This window comes from Scyliorhinus canicula, chromosome 25, assembly GCF_902713615.1.
Source record: "Scyliorhinus canicula chromosome 25, sScyCan1.1, whole genome shotgun sequence".
In the NCBI taxonomy this organism is placed as follows: domain Eukaryota; kingdom Metazoa; phylum Chordata; class Chondrichthyes; order Carcharhiniformes; family Scyliorhinidae; genus Scyliorhinus; species Scyliorhinus canicula.
In genome coordinates this window covers 9620045-9640907 of record NC_052170.1, presented here as the reverse complement: position 1 = coordinate 9640907, position 20863 = coordinate 9620045, and the positions used below count along the sequence as shown (strand labels likewise).

The following is a 20863-nucleotide window of genomic DNA, read 5'->3' as shown; positions in this document are numbered from 1 at the left end:
CAGGTGCAGCCAGCATTTTCCCTGGAGTTCATTTCTAGACGAGCAGAATGGAAAAGCAGTGAGCAGCGGTTACATCATATTTAAGATACTGGGCATATTCCTGGTATCAATGTTAAGACGTGAACTGAAGAAGGTGTAAAAGGATTTGCAAGAGCATGGCAGGTGACCCTGGAGAGACTAAACAGATTGGGACACGGGGTCGTTCCAGTCGCCGAGTGGGGACCGCTCCGGCATCTCCTAGCCATCAGTGCACAGGTGCATCCGTGCGGTGACTGACGCCCTTTACAACATTGCGGACCGCTACATACAATTCCCAGTGGACCTCGCCCACCAGAATGAACGGGCAGCGGGAGTCGCTGCTGTGGCAGGAATACCCATGGTGCAGGGGGCGATCGATGGGGTGCACATTGCCATGTGGCCTCCAGCAGAGAACAGGGACGTCTTCATGAACAGAAAGGGGTCCTACTCCATGAACATTCAGATGGTCTGTGACCACCGCATGAAGATAATGCACGTCTGCGCACAGTACCCCGGCAGGGTACATGATGCGTTCATAATAGCACAATCGTTCATCCCCGCCATGATCGAGGGACGCCACGCCCCCCCCCTCCGCCTGCGGGGCTGGTTTCTGGGTGACAAGGGTTACCCGTTGCAGTCATGGCTGATGACGCCTATACGGAGGCCACAGACCGACACGGAGACCCGCTACAATGAGGCCCTTGAGGCAACCAGGGGGTGATCAAGAGGTGCTTTGGGCTGCTGAAGATACGCTTCAGGTGCCTGGACCACTCTGGAGGGGCCCTCCATACCATTCGGAGAGGGTCAGCCGCACTGTCGTTGTCTACAGCGTTCTCCACAATATTGCCCAGCAGAGGGGCGATATGCTGGAGGAGGAGGAGGAGGGTGCAGAGGGGAAGGCCGAGGGACGCCTCTCTAGATGAGGATGGGGTCGAGGGGGTCAACATGCACGACATGGGGGTACGTTATGGTCGGGAGTCTGCACTACGCCACCGGCTTGGGCAGCGCACACGCGAGGTGTTAATAGCTGCATGTTTCACCAACTAGGGGCGTAGGGGCTCTCTGAGCAGGGGCACTGGCAACACCGTACCGACACACCTCACCACACAGCACCCTCACCTCCCACACCACCCGACTACCTTACCTTCCACACCACCACACGCACAGCACCCTCCAACTGCGGCACAATGGGATGGTATCACACAATTGCCTGTGGAAGCGGGTGTGTTCAACGCCATGGTGAATGATGACAACCCGCTCTGCGATGAGCTGTGATCTTCAAATCGTAAACCAATGTCTGACTCATGGCCACAGCTACACCCTCCACGTGGGTGGTCCCTGTATGCCTAACAGACACTCCCATGAACATGTTGGGCAGCTGGCGGCGGGATACCGAGTACAGCGTGGGGGGGGGATCTTTACACCCACCTGGGCTCACCGTTCCACCGACCTTCGAACACAGTGCCAATCAGTTCCGTTCACTACCACGCAGCCAATGGACATAGGTCAGAGGCATCTTGCCTTGGTGTATCAGTGAGTTTATTTGTAACGGTGACAGACAATGCCCTAGCCTCTATAACTATACTGTGCCCTGCATCCATGCCAACTTACTCGGTGTCAAACTTCTTGGCCTTACGGGCCCTACCACTACATCTAGGTATTCCCCCAGACGGTACAGCAGGAGTGGAGGTGGACTGCTGAGACTCCGGCCCTGCGACTTGGCTCACCGTTGGCGTGCGTTTCCTGGGGCGGCCCAGCTTGAACGGGCCAGGCTGCTCCGTGGGCATGCTGGATGGCTTGGTGCCACCCTGTTCTGCCCACCAGATGCACCAGCGATGGGACAGGGGGAGTCCGAGGATCCGCGGTGTTCCGGGTCCTCTCTTGCAGGAGTCACCGGGACGGGCCCTGGAACCTCCTCCTCCCTTGGGGTGCCCGGTGGCCCCCCGGGCCTCTCTATGCGAGTGGAGACAGGCCCAGAGGCACCCCCGACACCTGGCGCTGCCAGTCCTGGAGGCTCGCTGTGGTATCGCCCAGGGTCTGAACGTTATCAGCAATGGAGCTCAGAGAGTGGGCCATTCCTGTCTGGGACTGCGCCACCTCCCTGTGTGCTTGAGCGACGCCATCCAGCATTTGGGCAAAGCTGCCAATGCTCTCAGCGATGGTCTGCTGAGACTGAGCCATCACCTGGGCAATGACCAATGCTCTCAGCGATGGTCTGCTGAGACTGAGCCATCACCTGGGCAATGACCGATGCTCTCAGCGATGGCCTGCTGAGACTGAGCCATCACCTGGGCAATGCCGCCGATGCTCTCAGCGATGGCCTGCTGAGACTGAGCCATCACCTGGGCAATGACCAATGCTCTCAGCGATGGTCTGCTGAGACTGAGCCATCACCTGGGCAATGACCGATGCTCTCAGCGATGGCCTGCTGAGACTGAGCCATCACCTGGGCAATGCCGCCGATGCTCTCAGCGATGGCCTGCTGAGACTGAGCCATCGCCTGGGCAATGCCGCCGATGCTCTCAGCGATGGTCTGCTGAGACTGAGCCATCACCTGGACAATGACCGATGCTCTCAGCGATGGTCTGCTGAGACTCAGCCATCGCCTGGGCAATGCCGCCGATGCTCTCAGCGATGGTCTGCTGAGACTCAGCCAGACTAAGGAGAGCGGCTGAGTTTTCCGGTTGGCTGTGGCACATGGCTGCCTGGGAGAGGGCGGCCCTGACCTGGGCCACGGATGATGCGTGCACATGAAGCCCCATGCCTTGCATTACCTGACCCATGGCCGAAACCATTGCACCCATTGCCTCCACCGTGGACGCCACCTGTGCGGTGTTGGCCTGGGTGGCAGCCATGACCGGCTCCATTTCCTGCTCCTAGACGCGGATGGACACTTCCACCTGTGTCTGCAGTTGCTGGAGGCTGGCCGTCATCCCGTCGTCTAGTCCCTGTATTTGTAACTGCATCGGGTTTATGGGTGAGCCTGGAAAGTCCAGGAACCCGGGAACTGCCTGGGCGGCAGCTGGTTGCTGGGGCTGGGCTGCCCTTCGGCCAACCGGCCCCTCGGCTGCTCTTACCTCCACCTGCTGTACCGGTACGGTTGTGCGGTGCATACCAGTGTGTGTCCCAGAAGCCTCATCACTAAAGTGGCCAACCGAGGGGCGTGTCTCTGTGATGGTCGGGGGTGTGGGTGAGTGCAGTGACGCCAAGTCAGGGGAGTCATCGGTAAAGAGTTAACGTGGTTCCTGCGTTGACCCCTGGGCTGGTGTTCTTTCTTTCGCCCTCATCTGAGGGGCACTGTCCAGTCTGTCCGTCATCTGTGTGTCACTGTCCTAGCTTCACGTCCTCTGTGCGTCACAGTCCTGGCTGTCGTGCGCGTCAGTGTCCATTATCCCCATTTCGGGGCTGTCCTGGGTGTCCGTCCTCTATTCATCACTGTCCTGGGTCTCAGTCCTCTGTGCGTCTGACTGCTGTCTCATAGTGACGGAGGAAGGCCTTCGTTGCCGTCTTCCCTCCCTGCCGTGGCATCCGTCCATGGGGGCATCTGGACCTGCCACTTGTGGGGTGTGAGACGATCTGCGGCAGGTCCTGCAACACACAATGCAGCATGTATCGTTACACACGCGGACTGGGGTGAGGGGGTGTGCTTGGGGAGTGTGTGCGCTTGGGGAGGGTGTAGGCAGGCAGGGGACTCTCACTTGCTGGTGCGCCTCCGATCTGGTAAGGGGCAACATCCCGGTCCACACCTCCGCCAACGAGGTCCAGTGCCCTCTACTCGTGTACTGCCAGTGTCTGATGGAAATGAGGCTATGACAGGTGAGGACCTTGAGATGGTTGTTAATACTAAGGAGGTAATGATGGGCAAGCTAACGGGGCTAAAGGTAGACAAGTCTCCTGGCCCTGATGGAATGCATCCCAGAGTGCTAAAAGAGATGGCTAGGGAAATTGCAAATGCACTAGTGATAATTTACAAAAATTAACTAGACTCTGGGGTGGTCCCGGCAGATTGGAAATCAGCAAACGTGACACCACTGTTTAAAAAAGGAGATAAGGGCAGCATGGTGGCCTAGTGGTTAGCACAACCGCCTCATGGCGCTGAGGTCCCAGGTTCGATCCCGGCTCTGGGTCACTGTCCGTGTGGAGTTTGCACGTTCTCCCCATGTCTGCGTGGGTTTCGCCCCCACAAGCCAAAAATGTGCAGAGTAGGTGGATTGGCAATGCTAAATTGCCCCTTAATTGGAAAAAATAATTGGCTAATCTAAAGTTTTAAAAAATAAATTTTTTTAAATGTTTAAAAAGGAGATAGGCGAAAGCGGGTAATTATAGACCAGTTAACTTCGGTAGTAGGGAAGATGCTGGAATCTATCATCAAGGAAGAAATAGTGAGGCATCTGGATGGAAATTATCCCATTGGGCAGACGCAGCATTGGTTCATAAAGGGCAGGTTGTGCCTAACTAATTTGGTAGAATTTTTTGAGGTCATTACCAGTGCAGTAGATAATGGGGAGCCAATGGATGTGGTATATCTGGATTTCCAGAAAGCTTTTGACAAGGTGCCACACAAAAGGTTGCTGCATCAGATAAAGGTGCATGGGATTAAGGGTAAAGTAGTAGCATGGATAGAGGATTGGTTAATTAATAGAAAGCAAAGAGTGGGATTAATGGGTTTTTCTCTAGTTGGCAATCAATAGCTAGTGGTGTCCCTCAGATATCAGTGTTGGGCCCACAATTGTTTACAATTTACAGAGATGATTTGGAGTTGGGGATCAAGGGCAATGTATCCAAGTTTACAGACGACACTAAGGTGAATGGTAAAGCAAAAAGTGCAGAGGATACCGGAAGTCTGCAGAGGGATTTGGATAGGTTAGGTGAATGGGCTAGGGTCTGGCAGATGGAATACAATGTTGACAAATGTGAGGCCATCCAATTTGGTAGGAATAACAGCAGAAGGGATTATTATTTAAATGATAAAATATTAAAGCATGCTGCTGTGCGGGGAGACCTGGGTGTGCTAGTGCACGAGTCACAGAAAGTTGGTATTCAGGTGCAACAGGTGATTAAGACGGCAAATGGAGTTTTGTCTTTCATTGCTAGAGGGATGGAGTTTAAGACTAGGGAGGTTATGCTGCAATTGTATAAGGTGTTAGTGAGGCCACACCTGTAGTATTGTGTTCAGTTTTGGTCTCCTTACCTGAGAAAGGACATACTGAGAGGTTGAGTAGACTGGGACTGTACTCGTTGGAATTCAGAAGGATGCGGGGGGGCGAAGGGGGGGGGGATCTTATAGAAACATATTAAATTATGAAGGGAATAGATAGGATAGATGCGGGCAGGTTGTTTCCACTGACGGGTGAAAGCAGAACTAGGGGGCATAGCCTCAAAATAAGGGGAAGTAGATTTAGGACTGAGTTTAGGAGGAACTTCTAAAGGGTTGTGAATCTATGGAATTCCTTTCCCAGTGAAGCAGTTGAGGCTCCTTCATTAAATGTTTTTAAGATAAAGATAGATAATTTTTTGAAGAATAAAGGGATTTAAGGGTTATGGTGTTTGGGCCGGAAAGTGGAGCTGAGTCCAAAAAAGATCAGCCATGATCTCATTGAATGGCGGAGCAAGCTCGAGGGGCCAGATGGCCAACTCCTGCTCCTAGTAATGCTAAATGGCCTCCCCAGTCTCGGGGCCAGGGTGGGAAGGGGAGGAGGTGAATGGCCTCCCCAGGCTGAGGGCCAGGGTGGGAAGGGGAGGAGGCTGAATGGCCTCCCCAGGCTGAAGGCCAGGTGGGAAGGGGAGGGGGTGAATGGCCTCCCCAGGCTGAGGGCCAGGGTGAGAAGGGGGAGGAAGCTGAATGGCCTCCCCAGGCTGAGGGCCAGGGTGGGAAGGGGAGGAGGCTGAATGGCCTCCCCTGGCTGAGGGCCAAGGTGGGAAGGGGAGGAGGCTGAATGGCCCTCCCCTGGCTGAAGGCGCCAGGGTGGGAAGGGGGGGGGAGGCAGAATGGCCTCCCCTGGCTGAAGGCGCCAGGGTGGGAAGGGGGAGGAGGCTGAATGGCCTCCCCAGGCTGAGGGCCAGGGTGGGAAAGGGGAGGAGGCTGAATGGCCTCCCCAGGTTGAGGGCCAGGGTGGGAAAGGGGAGGAAGCTGAATGGCCTCCCCTGGCTGAAGGCGCCAGTGTGGGAAGGGGGAGGAGGCTGAATGGCCTCCCCAGGCTGAGGGCCAGGGTGGGAAAGGGGAGGAGGCTGAATGGCCTCCCCAGGTTGAGGGCCAGGGTGGGAAAGGGGAGGAAGCTGAATGGCCTCCCCTGGCTGAGGACCAGGGTGAGAAGGGGGAGGAAGATGAATGGCCTCCCCAGGCTGAGGGCCAGGGTGGGAAGGGGGAGGAGGCTGAATGGCCCTCCCTTGGCTGAAGGAGCAAGGGTGGGAAGGGGGAGGAAGCTGAATGGCCTCCCCAGGCTGAGAAGGGGGGGGGGGGGGGGGGAGAGGCTGAATGGCCCTCCCCAGGCTGAGGGCCAGAGTGGGAAGGGGAGGAGGCTGAAAGGCCCTCCCCTGGCTGAAGGCGCCAGGGTGGGAAGGGGGAGGAAGCTGAATGGCCTCCCCAGGCTGAGAAGGGGGGGGGGAGAGGCTGAATGGCCTCTCCAGGCTGAGAAGGGGGCAGGGGGGGAGAGGCTGAATGGCCCTCCCCAGGCTGAGGGCCAGAGTGGGAAGGGGAGGAGGCTGAATGGCCCTCCCCTGGCTGAAGGCGCCAGGGTGGGAAGGGGGAGGAAGCTGAATGGCCTCCCCAGGCTGAGGGCCAGGGTGGGAAGGAGGCTGAATGGCCTCCCCAGGCTGAGGGCCAGGGTGGGAAGGGGGAGGAGGCTGAATGGCCTCCCCTGGCTGAAGGGAAGGGGGAAGGAGGCTGAATGGCCTCCCCAGGCTGAGGGTCAGGGCGGGAAGGGGGAGGAGGCTGAATGGCCTCCCCTGGCTGAGGGGAAGGGGGAGGAGGCTGAATGGCCTCCCCAGGCTGAGGGTCAGGGCGGGAAGGGGGAGGAGGCTGAATGGCCTCCCCTGGCTGAGGGGAAGGGGGAGGAGGCTGAATGGCCTCCTCAGGCTGAGGGCCAGGGTGGGAAGGGGGAGGAGGCTGAATGGCCTCCCCTGGCTGAGGGGAAGGGGGAGGAGGCTGAATGGCCTCCCCAGGCTGAGGGTCAGGGCGGGAAGGGGGAGGAGGCTGAATGGCCTCCCCTGGCTGAGGGGAAGGGGGAGGAGGCTGAATGGCCTCCTCAGGCTGAGGGTCAGGGCGGGAAGGGGGAGGAGGCTGAATGGCCTCCCCTGGCTGAGGGGAAGGGGGAGGAGGCTGAATGGCCTCCCCAGGCTGAGGGGAAGGGGGAGGAGGCTGAATGGCCTCCCCAGGCTGAGGGGAAGGGGGAGGAGGCTGAATGGCCTCCCCTGGCTGAGGGGAAGGGGGAGGAGGCTGAATGGCCTCCCCAAGCTGAGGGCCAGGGTGGGAAGGTGGTGGAGGTGAAGCTCAGGTGGCTGTTGGTGGGGGGCGGGGCACAGGTAAGGCCGATGTCACGTGACAGGGCTGCCAGCCAATGGGAGAGGGAGGGAGGTAAATATATATTTTAAAACGGCGCCTAAATTACCTTTGAGCGGTGCACGGGCCGTGCGGCCGCTCCGGGAAGTGTTTATTTGGTGATGGCGGTGCCGGGTAGGGTGTTTTTCTCTCTGGCCTCCCCCCCCCGGGCTCGCGCCGCCGGCTGACGACACAAGATGGCGGCGGAGCGCGAGCTGCTGTTGGGGCTGCAGGAGGCGGAGGGCGGCGGCCTGGACAGTGGGGAGCTGGCCGTCCGACTCGGCCTCGACCACCAGCTGCTGGTTGGCGCCGTCAAGAGCCTGCAGACCCTGGGCGACGTGAGTGGGAGGGGATCGTATCGTTCGTGATGGGGATGTCCACTGGGAGTGGGTTAGTCAGTCAATGAGGGATGTGGAGGGTCGGTGAGGGATGTGAGGGGTCGGTGAGGGATGGGGGTCGGTGAAGGAGAGATGGGAAGGGGGGGTCGGTGAAGGAGAGATGGGGAGGGGGTGGTCGGTGAAGGAGAGATGGGGAGGGGGGGGTCGGTGAAGGAGAGATGGGGAGGGGGGGTCGGTGAAGGAGAGATGGGGAGGGGGGGGGGTCGGTGAAGGAGAGATGGGGAGGGGGGGGGTCGGTGAAGGAGAGATGGGGAGGGGGGGGGTCGGTGAAGGAGAGATGGGGAGGGGGGGGGTCGGTGAAGGAGAGATGGGGAGGGGGGGGTCGGTGAAGGAGAGATGGGGAGGGGGGGGGGTCGGTGAAGGAGAGATGGGGAGGGGGGGGTCGGTGAAGGAGAGATGGGGAGGGGGGGGGTCGGTGAAGGAGAGATGGGGAGGGGGGGGTCGGTGAAGGAGAGATGGGGAGGGGGGGGTCGGTGAAGGAGAGATGGGGAGGGGGGGGGTCGGTGAAGGAGAGATGGGGAGGGGGGGGGTCGGTGAAGGAGAGATGGGGAGGGGGGGGTCGGTGAAGGAGAGATGGGGAGGGGGGGGGTCGGTGAAGGAGAGATGGGGAGGGGGGGGGTCGGTGAAGGAGAGATGGGGAGGGGGGGGGTCGGTGAAGGAGAGATGGGGAGGGGGGGGTCGGTGAAGGAGAGATGGGGAGGGGGGGGTCGGTGAAGGAGAGATGGGGAGGGGGGGTCGGTGAAGGAGAGATGGGGAGGGGGGGGTCGGTGAAGGAGAGATGGGGAGGGGGGGGTCGGTGAAGGAGAGATGGGGGGGGGGGGGGTCGGTGAAGGAGAGATGGGGAGGGGGGTGTCGGTGAAGGAGAGATGGGGGGGGTCGGTGAAGGAGAGATGGGGAGGGGGGGGTCGGTGAAGGAGAGATGGGGAGGGGGGGGCCGGTGAAGGAGAGATGGGGAGGGGGGGGCCGGTGAAGGAGAGATGGGGCAGGGGGGGGCCGGGTGAAGGAGAGATGGGGAGGGGGGGGGGCCGGTGAAGGAGAGATGGGGAGGGGGGGGGCCGGGTGAAGGAGAGATGGGGAGGGGGGGGGTCGAGTTGAAGGGGAGGGGGGGGGCGGTGAAGGGGGGGGGGGGGGGTCGGTGATGGGGAGGGGGGGGTCGGTGAAGGAGAGATGGGGAGGGGGGGGTCGGTGAAGGAGAGATGGGGAGGGGGGTGGTCGGTGAAGGAGAGATGGGAGGGGGGGGTCGGTGAAGGAGAGATGGGGAGGGGGGGGGTCGGTGAAGGAGAGATGGGGAGGGGGGGTCGGTGAAGGGGAGGGGGGGGCGGTGAAGGAGAGAGGGGAGTGGGGGGTCGGTGAAGGAGAGATGGGAGGGGGGGTCGGTGAAGGAGAGATGGGGAGGGGGGGGTCGGTGAAGGAGAGATGGGGAGGGGGGGTCGGTGAAGGAGAGATGGGGGGGGGGGGTCGGTGAAGGAGAGATGGGGAGGGGGGGGGTCGGTGAAGGGGAGGGGGGGGTCGGTGAAGGAGAGATGGGGAGGGGGGGGTCGGTGAAGGAGAGATGGGGAGGGGGGGGGTCGGTGAAGGAGAGATGGGGAGGGGGGGGTCGGTGAAGGAGAGATGGGGAGGGGGGGGGTCGGTGAAGGGGAGGGGGGGGTCGGTGAAGGAGAGATGGGGAGGGGGGGGGCGGTGAAGGAGAGATGGGGAGGGGGGGGGTCGGTGAAGGAGAGATGGGGAGGGGGGGGTCGGTGAAGGAGAGATGGGGAGGGGGGGGGTCGGTGAAGGAGAGATGGGGAGGGGGGGGTCGGTGAAGGAGAGATGGGGGGGGGGGGTCGGTGAAGGAGAGATGGGGAGGGGGGGGTCGGTGAAGGAGAGATGGGGAGGGGGGGGGTCGGTGAAGGAGAGATGGGGAGGGGGGGGGTCGGTGAAGGGGAGATGGGGAGGGGGGGTCGGTGAAGGAGATGGGGAGGGGGGGGTTCGGTGAAGGGGAGGGGGGGGTCGGTGAAGGAGAGATGGGGAGGGGGGGGGTCGGTGTGAAGGAGAGATGGGGAGGGGGGGGTCGGTGAAGGAGAGATGGGGAGGGGGGGGTCGGTGAAGGAGAGATGGGGAGGGGGGGGTCGGTGAAGGAGAGATGGGGAGGGGGGGGTCGGTGAAGGAGATGGGAGGGGGGGGGGTCGGTGAAGGAGAGATGGGGAGGGGGGGGGGGTCGGTGAAGGAGAGATGGGGAGGGGGGGGCCGGTGAAGGAGAGATGGGGAGGGGGGGGGCCGGTGAAGGAGAGATGGGGAGGGGGGGGGGTCGGTGAAGGAGAGATGGGGAGGGGGGGGGGTTGGTGAAGGGGAGGGGGGGTCGGTGAAGGGGAGGGGGGGGCGGTGAAGGGGAGGGGGGGGTCGGTGAAGGGGAGGGGGGGGTCGGTGAAGGGGAGGGGGGGGGTTGAAGGGGAGGGGGGGGGTCGGTGAAGGGGAGGGGGGGTCGGTGAAGGAGAGATGGGGAGGGGGGGGTCGGAGAACGAGAGATGGGGAGGGGGGGGTCGGAGAAGGAGAGATGGGGAGGGGGGGGGTCGGCGAAGGAGAGATGGGGAGGGGGGGGTCGGCGAAGGAGAGATGGGGAGGGGGGGGGTCGGCGAAGGAGAGATGGGGGGGGTCGGCGAAGGAGAGATGGGGAGGGGGGGGTCGGCGAAGGAGAGATGGGGAGGGTGGGTCGGCGAAGGAGAGATGGGGAGGGGGGGTCGGCGAAGGCGAGATGGGGAGGGGGGGGTCGGTGATGGGGAGGGGGGGGGTCGGTGATGGGGAGGGGGGGGTCGGCGAAGGGGAGGGGGGGGTCGGCGAAGGAGAGATGGGGAGGGGGGGGTCGGCGAAGGAGAGATGGGGAGGGGGGGGTCGGCGAAGGAGAGATGGGGAGGGGGGGTCGGCGAAGGAGAGATGGGGAGGGGGGGGTCGGCGAAGGAGAGATGGGGGGGTCGGCGAAGGAGAGGGGGTGGGGAGGGGGGGGTCGGCGAAGGAGAGGGGGTGTGGAGGGGGGGGGGGTCGGCGAAGGAGAGGGGGGTGGGGAGGGGGGGGTCGGCGAAGGAGAGGGGGTGGGGAGGGGGGGGGTCGGCCAAGGAGAGGGGGTGTGGAGGGGGGGGGGGCGGCGAAGGAGAGGGGGTGGGGAGGGGGGGGTCGGCGAAGGAGAGGGGGTGGGGAGGGGGGGGTCGGCGAAGGAGGTGGGATGGGGAGGGGGGGTCGGCGAGGGAGTTGGGATGGGGAGGGGGGTCGGCGAGGGATGGGATGGGGGGGTCGGTGAGGGAGGTGGGATGGGAGGGGTAGGTGAGGGAGGTGGGATGGGTAGGGGTCGGTGAGGGAGGTGGGATGGGGGGGGTCGGTGGGGGAGGTGGGATGGGTGGGGGTCGGTGAGGGAGGTGGGATGGGTGGGGGTCGGTGAGGGAGGTGGGATGGGTGGGGGTCGGTGAGGGAGGTGGGGTTGGACTGATGGGTGGTTCAGTGAGGAGGTGTTAAAGAGAATAATGGAATTTGCATTCTTTCATTATTTATTTCTGATTTTTATACTGAAGTCGATGAACGGCTGCCACCTCAGGGAACCCCTGTAATGAACCCCTTAAGGTGAACTAGATCTTCTCTAGCCTGAGAAACCCTGCCATGTCATTAACCCACACCCCTGACTAAAGAGACTCCGAGTCCCTCCATCCCATTAAAAGACGTCTCCGGGCCACCAAGGAGGCAAAGGCCAAAACGTTGGCCTCATCCCAACTCGCCTGTTGTGTGTAACCTTGTTTTAAAAAAAATAAATTTAGATTACCCAATTCATTTTTTCCAATTAAGGGGTAATTTAGCGTGGCCAATCCACCTACCCTGCACATCTTTGGGTTGTGGGGGTGAAACCCACGCAACACGGGGAGAATGTGTAAACTCCACACGGACAGTGACCAGGAGCCGAGATCGAACCTGTGAGGCAGCAGTGCTAACCACGCGCCACCGTGCTGTTCAAAGTATAGCCTTGTTTATCTGCTTCTCCTACAATGGAGCCTTGTTTGTCTCCAGTTGTTCCTTGTGAATGAATGAAAATCGCTTATTGTCACGAGTAGGCTTCAATGAAGTTACTGTGAAAAGCCCCTAGTCGCCACATTCCGGCGCCTGTCCGGGGAGGCTGCATTTCACGTTCTCTGTGCAACTCATGGGCTGAATCCGTATCGGGTTATTCAACTGCAGTTGGTGTCACGCCACAGCCAACCATGACCTTACCCAAACTCCATACACACTCTACAACAGGGTCATAGGCTACTGATGGAGGGCAGGGAACTGGTGAGATTTGAGCTTGTGTCTCCAGCTCACAAAAGTCCAGGCTTCTCGGTTACTGGTCCAATCACATACCCACCCATCTACATAATCACAGGTATTTTCTTGCTCAGCCAAACTTGTGTTCTGATTTTTGTTTTCTTGTGCAGGTGATTGAGGCGGAGCTGCGATCCAGCAAGCACTGGGAGCTGACTGAGGAAGGGAAAGAGATTGTGGAGAAAGGCAGTCATGAAGCACGTGTCTTTGACTCGATTCCACCGAATGGAATTGCTCAGAGTGACCTGATGGTGAGCACATTGCACGAGGTCGCTGTACAGTACAAGAAGACCCGGGCCTGTCTCGACTGCCATCTGATCGCTACGTTTCCATCGTCAAGTGCTGCGTAATGGTGTTACTTGAAAAGGGTTCAATGCTACCCTCAAAAAAAACCAAAAAAAAAACTGATCTACCTTCTCCCTTTTACACAGAAACTCCCGAGTGGAAAAGTGGGATTCAACAAGGCCATGTCCAACAAGTGGATCCGCATTGACAAGAGTGCCAAAGGGGGACCACGGATCCATAAGGCTGTAGGTAGATTTGTGTCTGCAATTTCATTCTCGTAAGGGCGTGCAGAGCAATCAGATTTTACCAGCTAAAGTCAAAGTTCCCCTTGTGAAAATTAGACTACTTTTCCCACCCACTTCCCCACTGGCACCAGAAAACAAACCAGATGGGTTAATGGTTTGTTTTCAGGTGACGATGTTTTGAGGTCTGTACCTGACAATGACCTGTCTACCGTATTTATTTAATGTTATCTTCCTCCCTCACCCCATCTTGGAGTGCTGACCGCCCGATATGGTGTTTCCATCTGATTCTGTCCTCTTTCAAATTGAAGTTTGTTTTTTTTCTCGTCCTTGATGACCTGCAATTGAAAAGAATGCTCTTTACAAACACTTTTGACAGAGGAATGTTTTGCATATACTGGCTTATCATTGTTCTCCAATCACAACGATAGAATACTTTTCTCTTCTGCACATGATCCTGCCAGATGTTGTAGGGCAAGCTGGAAGGTCACCAGGCATACATATCCCTGCATATATATTTATCATTTTTGTATTCATTGTAAATCTTAAAGTGTACTCTTGTGCAGGAGAATGCATGGTATTCTCCTACTGATGTAATTGGACATGTCCATGACAGTCATGTCATGGGGAGGCTGTGGCATAGTGATATTATCACCGGGCTGATAACCCAGAGACCTAGGGTAATTCTCTGGGGACCCAGGTTCGAATCCCACCATGGCAGTAGGAGAAATTTGAATTCAATGAAAAAATTATCTGGGATGTCCATGAAACAATTGTACAAAAAAAACCCCCCATCTGGTTTGCTAGAAACACATATAGAAAATAAGAGCAGGAGGAGACCATTTAGCCTTTCGAGCCTGCTCCGCTATCCAATAAAGTGGCAGCTCGTTGGTCTAGGGGTATGATTCATCCCTGAGGCTATTTCAATAAATGAGCATGCGAGATGTCCCGGGTTCAATTCCCAGACAAGCACGGCAGGTCCGACTACGGCGGGATTGATAAATGGGTGGCACAGTGGTTGGCTCTGCTGCCTCACAGCGCCAGGGACCTGGGTTCAATTCTGACCTCGGGCGACTATTTATGTGGAGTTTGCACATTCTTCCCTTGCCTGCGTGGGTTTGCTACGGCTGCTCAGGTTTCCTCCTACAATCCAAAGACGTACAGGTTAGGTGGATTGGAAATGCTAAATTGTCCATAGGTGGGGTTATAGGGCTAGGTTGGGGGATTGGGCCGAGGTAGGGTCAGTGCAGACTCGATGGGCCGAATGGCCTGCTTCTGCGCTGTGGGTTCTATGATTCAAGCAAAGGGGAATTTACTTTTCTCAGAACTAATAGTTTTACATGTCGGAGATGAAGCTGTATGCTCCAGATACCTGAAATATGAAACTGGACACTCTGGGGAAACACAGCAGGTCAGACAGCATTCGTGGAGAGCACAGGGTGGGGGGGGGAAATGTTTTGGCTTTGCGTTCTTCCTCACATCTGAGTTTAAAACGTTGAGTGTTTCATCCACTGGATTTCGCGCAATCTCCTTATTTCATAAGGTTCATCTCCGTCTAGTTGGTCTCCTGCCCGCCTCTGGGTCAGTCTGTTGTGAGTTGGAACCTTGTGCAGGCCATCGGTGTGGAATGTGAGCTGATGGCACAGCGGAAATCTTAATGCACCTGAGCCTAGCTTGGCAAACATTGCAATGCAAGCCTGGGTCCTGTCACTTTCTGTTCCCACCAGGCAGCGTATATTCAATGCCCCTATTAATTGTATATTTAGCCTTTTTAAACTGCTTTTCTGCAGTCCTGCATGGTGATATTTTGTGTGGGATTCTCCAGCCTCCCAGCAGCGGGCAACAGTAAAATAAAAAAATGAAATGAAAATCGCTTGTCACAAATCGACTTCAAATGAAGTTACTGTGAAAAGCCCCTAGTCGCCACATTCTGGCGCCTTTTCGGGGAGGCTGGTACGGGAATTGAACCGTGCTGCTGGCCTGCCTTGGTCTGCTTTCAAAGCCAGTGATTTAGCCCATTGAGCTAAACCAGCCCCATTCCCCAGCCCAGCACCAGTGCACCCTTCGTTGGTGATGGGAATTGAACCTGCGCTGCTGGCCTTGTTTTGCATCTCAAACCAGCTGTCTCGCCCACTGAGCTAATCCTTTGTCATGTCAGGAGTCACTGGATGAGTGATGATTCAAAAAAGAAAATGCTGGAAAATCTCAGCAGGTCTGTCAACATCTGTAGGGAGAGAAAAGAGCTAACATTTCCAGTCCAGACAACCCTTTGTCAAAAGGTCATCTGGACTCAAAACATCCGTTCTTTTCTCTTCCTACAGATGCTGCCATACCTGCTGAGATTTTCCAGCATCCGCATTAATTTGCTTTACTGATTTGATTGTCGGTGTCGCTGCACTTGACTCTTGCCGATGTGTTGTTTGCAGTTTCGCTCAAATTAGTCCCCTCCAGATCACAGGATGACAAACTTAAGGATGGGCAATTGTATTTATTCTGACGTTCCTAAGAAAAATCCCTACATCCAAAAAGTTTGTGGAAATACAATGTGCAAATACTAAAAAGAGCTAACGTTTCCAGTCCAGATAACCCTGCTGTAGCTTTAGCCACTGGTCTGACCTACTAAAACATGTTGCTTGACCTCCACATTTGAGTGTTTGTATGCCAGTGTTCGCTGTCATTTCCACATAATCCTCCAGAAGTGATTAAAATGCATTGGGTAGTTAAAATCTGCAGCACCAAGCTTGGCAAATAGTGATTGAATCTGAAACAAAGCTGGTGAGATGAGACCCCCACTGTGAATCGCCCATCTCGCTCACTGCCCATGCCCTCGAGGGGTATGGACGACAGGACGGACACTTTTTCCATTGGCTGAGGGGCAATTGGTAGGTGGCAACTCTCCAGTCATCTGCGTCTTCCCAACAAGTGGGTTATTAATGCGCCTGGCAGGCAGTCATTGGGTGAGGCTGACCAGGAGCAAACTCGCTCGCTTCCTGTTCACAATCATTTTTTCAAAATAAATTGAGTACCCAATTAATTTTCTCCTGTTCACAATCATGTCAGTCAGAGCCTCTATCCCCTTTCGCCCAAACATAACTTCACATTTACTGTCTAAGCCGTACACTGAATGAGTTCAATTCACAGATGACTCCAAAATAATCACCGATCCACTTTCACAACTGCGGTTCATCCAGTTTCTTCTCGAAGGTGTTAATTGAAACGGTGTTAACTGTGTGCTTTCTCTTCCATCAAAGACCTGGTGTGGAATGATTTATTCCAACAACCAATCGTGAATTTTAGATTTTCATTTCTGCAGAGAACCAAATTAAAAGATTATTTTTTTTTTAAATGTTCTTGAGCGCTCTAGCGTAATTTGCTTTCTTCCACTAGACCAATTGTATTGAAGATGTTGTCAAAAATAAGTTGCTGCTGATCCAGCAGAGGAAGGACAGCAGCCTGGACGACAAGGAGAAGAACGAACTGAAAAAGAGGAAGCTGCTCAGTGAGGTGTAAGTCTTCCAAACGCTTTGCCTCCTTGTGCCTTTGTCCTATTCGAGCCCCTCCTGTGTTTTTAGGTCATCCTCCTCCCACTGACCGTTATTACTTAAACGTGCCAATGAGCTATTTCGCCGCAGTGTGAGCAAACGTTCCTCGGTTTATCTGGCAGCGAGAAGCAACAACCGCAGAGATCAATGCTGGTGTGGACTGATGTGTGTAGAGCTCCACTTTCACCCACCCCAAGAGGGTAAAGTCGGGAGGGAGGGGGCTCTACAGAGCAGTGTTAGGGAGGGAGGTATTGGCTGCAGTCATGTGCTCCTCGGCCAGGCCAGGGGAACAAATGTGAAGGGCTCGAAAAGAAGCTGTAATTGCAAGTTCTTTTCTCTGGGTGGCAGTAGGTACTGTGTAGCTTTGCACCAATACTCTGGACTATAAAGACACAGAGAATCCTTGATTAGCTATTGAGGGAGACCAGGGTAAATCAAACAGTGCTACGAGAGGCAATTCCCTATTAAAATAGCTTATGCCAACTTGGAATATCCTGCTTGGGCTTTATTTGTACATGGGATGTGATCATTGCTGGCAAGGCATGCAGTTCTTGCCTGTTCCTAATTGCTCTTGAAAGTAATCGTGAGCTGCTGCCTTGAATTGCTGCAGTCCAGGGCAGCATGGTGGCAGAGTGTTCCCTCACGGTGCCGAAGACCTAGGTTCGATCCCGACCCCAGGCCACTGTCTGTATGGAGTTTGCACATTCTCCCTGTGTCTGCAGGGGTCTCGACCCCACAACTCAAAAAGATGTGTAGATAAGTGGATTAGCCATGCTAAATTGCCCCTTTTTTAAAAAAAAAAGGAAATTCCAAAAAGTTTAGTACGCCATGCAAGCACGTTAAAACACAGCTTTACACGAGGAGGGAGTTGTATTGTTGGCATGTGGGCTCATACAAGCGTGGATAGCTGCCTGGAGGCACTTGTCTTCAATGTGGTTAGATATCAGATCTGACGCTCTTATTTCAGTGGGTTCCTGAAGCCTCTGTGCAGTTGAGCTGCACAATGGGCTTGTGGATATTTTCCCCCACAGCAGTATAATATTTAATGGCATCATAATGACTTGCAGCACAGAGGGAGGCCATTCAGCCAATCATGCCTAGGATAGCAGCTCTTTGAAAGAGCTACCCAATTCGCTACCCACACAGACACTGGGAGAATGTGAAAACTCAAACAGAAAGTGGCCTGGGGTCGGGAGCGAACGTGGGTCCTTTGTGCCGTGAGGCAGCAGTGCTAACCACTGCGTCACCGTGCCACCCTTTTTTGAGTTTCTAACTTTTAAAACCTCATGCGGGTGCTGTGAAGGCATGCACCCTCACACATCCCAATATTACCGCTTGCCTGCTGTGGGGAATGGAACTCAACACCCATCTGCTCACACTTGAACTCGCATTGCTGCTTCTCAGTGCCAGTTATACTGAGGTGGATCCTTAGATTCTCTAGGGCTCGTTATTGGTAATAAAATCATCAATTTCACTAGTGCCTTTTTGTTTTGTTTGGAGGGGTCTCGTGCCCTCCCAGTTTGGAAGTGTTCTTTTCGAATATGTTACTTTCTTTTGTGTGCCCATTTTCCTTTTCGATCCAGTTTGAATCTTGTATGGTTTGCACTCCTTTTCTTAGTGCCCTCATCGGTGTGGTTCTAAGAATTATATACCGTTTACAGTTAGCTAATCTCCTTCCTTCGCAGCCTCTCATTTCCTTTCCTACCACAGTTTCATCGTGTTTCCACACTTGTATTCGTCCTGGTGAGCCCCCTCTTTGTTCGTTCTCTCTCACACACTCTCTCTCTCGCACATTCTCAACAAATTGTACATGCTGATTTTCTTTTATTTAATTTGTTCATCAATGCAGCGTCACACTTACCAAGTCTGAGCTTGTGTGGTTTCAGGGTGTCTGCTCAACATTTTATAACTTTCTGAACACTTCTGTCACTAGTGCTAAAAGCTATTTGTGGTGACGGATGAATGAAGAGTGTCACACATTGAAACAGCCTTGTGTGATTAATTTTACTTATTGCTGGTCTTGGAGGCCATGAGTAAAGGTACTTTGTGTTAAACAGATGGGCATCACTGCAACTCCTTCATAATAAGTAGAACTCCAGGCTGTACAAATGACGACATTTGTTTCCATATGTCCACAGTGTGAGCCTTCGCTCGGCCAAGCAATAGTGATGTGTGGCAGGCAGCCAAACCCCCAGACTGGGACGGAAAGATGAAATGTCAGGCTGGGCTGCTTTTGAGTCACAAGATTGTAACCCTAATTTCAGTGATCTGAACCCACAATGCTGTCTGTCGGATGGGAGTTTAAGCAGAGTCCGTCCCTTGGGTGGAGGGGAAAGACCCCACTGCACAATATTCATTGACCATCAAGGTTTTCCCCTGGTATTCTGGCTGATGATCTGGTCACTATCCCATTGATTTGCATGGGAGCTTGCTGTGTAAACTGGCTGCTGCATTTCCTGCGTGACTACACTTCAGAAGTTCTTCATTGATTCTAAGTGCATTGTGAAATGCACTGTATAAGCACAAGTTCATTCTTTTGATCTTTATACTGCTATGGGAGGTAGGTTCCGAATGGCATTGGGTAGAGCTGCCAGAATAATGTCATCTGCTTGCCTCTTGGCTCAATCTATGGTCTAGTCAGCTATAGCGTGGGTGAAGCCCAAGGCGAATCACAGGAAATCAAAGTTTTTGACATTGAAGCAAGCTAACCACTTCACTCTGCTTTTCTGCAGGACTCTGAAGACCTACTGGATCACTAAAGGAAGCTCATTTACCACCACGGTGGTTAAACAAGATACTGAGCTCACCCCAGAGATGATAGCCAAGTAAGATGTTGGAACTGGTCAAAGTGTAAGGACTTCACAGTAATTAATGTCCACGGTGTTGTGGCTTAAGCACAAACCTGTTCTGTTGAACATTGGGAGCTTGTACCCCCAGTCTCACGCGGAGTGAACGTGCTAGCCATGGTGGGTCAGTCAGTCAGTAAGTAATGACCATGCTGTGGAAGGGTTCCACAGCATTGACACAGCAGCTAATGAACAGGAGACCTTAACTAAGGCGTTACACAAACTTCCTTTCCCGAAGAATGCACAGCAATGATCTTTGCTGAAAATCATTCAATGGGTGGGTTGGTGAGTCTTCACTGTGTGATGGGAGTAATGTTTCACTGGGTGGTAATTGATTATCTTTGAGCTATTAGGGTACGAGTGGTTGTATAATTGAGCCTGATGCTGTTTGCATGACTGGTAAGTAAGAGCAGCATCATTGGATGGTAATGGAGTGGCACAGTGATTAGCACTGCTGCCTCACAGCGCCAAGGACCCGGGTTCAATTCCGGCCTTGGGTCACTTTGGAATTTGCACTTTATCCCCATGACTGCATGGATTTTCTCCAGATTCCACAGCTTTCTACACAGTTGAAAAATGTGTGGGGTAGGTGGATTGGCCATGATAAATTGCCCCTTTGAGTCCAGAGATGTGAAGGTTAGGTTATGGGCTTACGGGGATGGGGTGGATGGGTAGAAGGGTCTGCGCAGACCTGATGGTCTGAATGGCCTCCTCCACTGTCAGGGATTCTATGTTCTAATTGGAGAGCAGAATTGTTTTTTGTTTTATATATGTTCCCCGCCTCTTAGTGCTGAATAATATGCCATTAGATGATCCGGGAGATCACCCAGCATCACAAAATGGTAATTCAAACTATGAATGTCCTGTTTTGGCTCGTTCCCGCAACACCTGGTACGCTTCGAAATAGCAGTCTGAATTTGTAAGCTCTTGGCTGCTTTTCTCTCGGCCTGCTGTTCCAGCTTCACCAAATTCTATTCCTGTTCTGAACTAGAAATATTTACTAATCTTTACCTGTTACTGTGGTCTCTGATAGTTCCATGTGAAATCTGTTGACAGTGGTTCATGGAGAGAGAAGAAGTTCAAGCCGTACAACTTTGACGCCATGGGCATCATGCCGGAGTGTGGCCACCTGCATCCCTTGATGAAAGTCCGAACACAGTTCCGACAGATATTCCTGGAAATGGGGTAGGTGAAAGTTTATTTCCTTAAACATCTAAATTGATCCACGACAGCCACTTAGTTGACTGCATTCCTAGGCCACTTGTTGGAAGTTATTCAGTTATAATTCCTTTCCTCGAGTCCTTTGCCTGAAGGCAGGTTCTATCCACAACTCCACAATCTCTGCCATGGAGAGAGAGCGAGACAGAGTTGCTGTGGCAATTTGGGTCCTTGGAATGCTCCATAATCTTTGACATAGGTGCAGATGGGGACACCCGTTCTATCTGCCCTTACAGATGATCCCAAGGCATTATTTAAGAGCAGCAAGGAAGTTGGCCAGAGTGTTTGGGATGTGGATCCTACTACCATTGTCCATGAAACCCTTGTCGATTGTCGTAAAAACCTATCTGGTTCGCTAATATCCTTTAGGGAAGGAAATCTGTCGCCCTTACCCGGTCTGGCCTACATGTGATTCCAGACCCACAGCGATGTGGTTGACTGTTAAATACCTTCGGGGATG

The 20863-nt window shown here is 54.8% G+C and overlaps 1 protein-coding gene across 1 annotated transcript in view; it reads left to right on the top strand.

Annotated features, from left to right (window-relative positions):
* Positions 1-7713: 7713 nt before the first annotated feature.
* Positions 7714-20863, top strand: part of farsa (phenylalanyl-tRNA synthetase subunit alpha) — a 32799-nt gene continuing 19649 nt past the window's right edge. The window contains exons 1-6 of the mRNA XM_038784705.1: positions 7714-7893; positions 12384-12521; positions 12702-12800; positions 16185-16303; positions 19072-19164; positions 20242-20370. Of these exons, the coding sequence (XP_038640633.1) occupies positions 7753-7893; positions 12384-12521; positions 12702-12800; positions 16185-16303; positions 19072-19164; positions 20242-20370 (719 nt within the window). The 5' untranslated portion in view covers positions 7714-7752. The remainder of the gene's footprint in view (positions 7894-12383; positions 12522-12701; positions 12801-16184; positions 16304-19071; positions 19165-20241; positions 20371-20863) is intronic.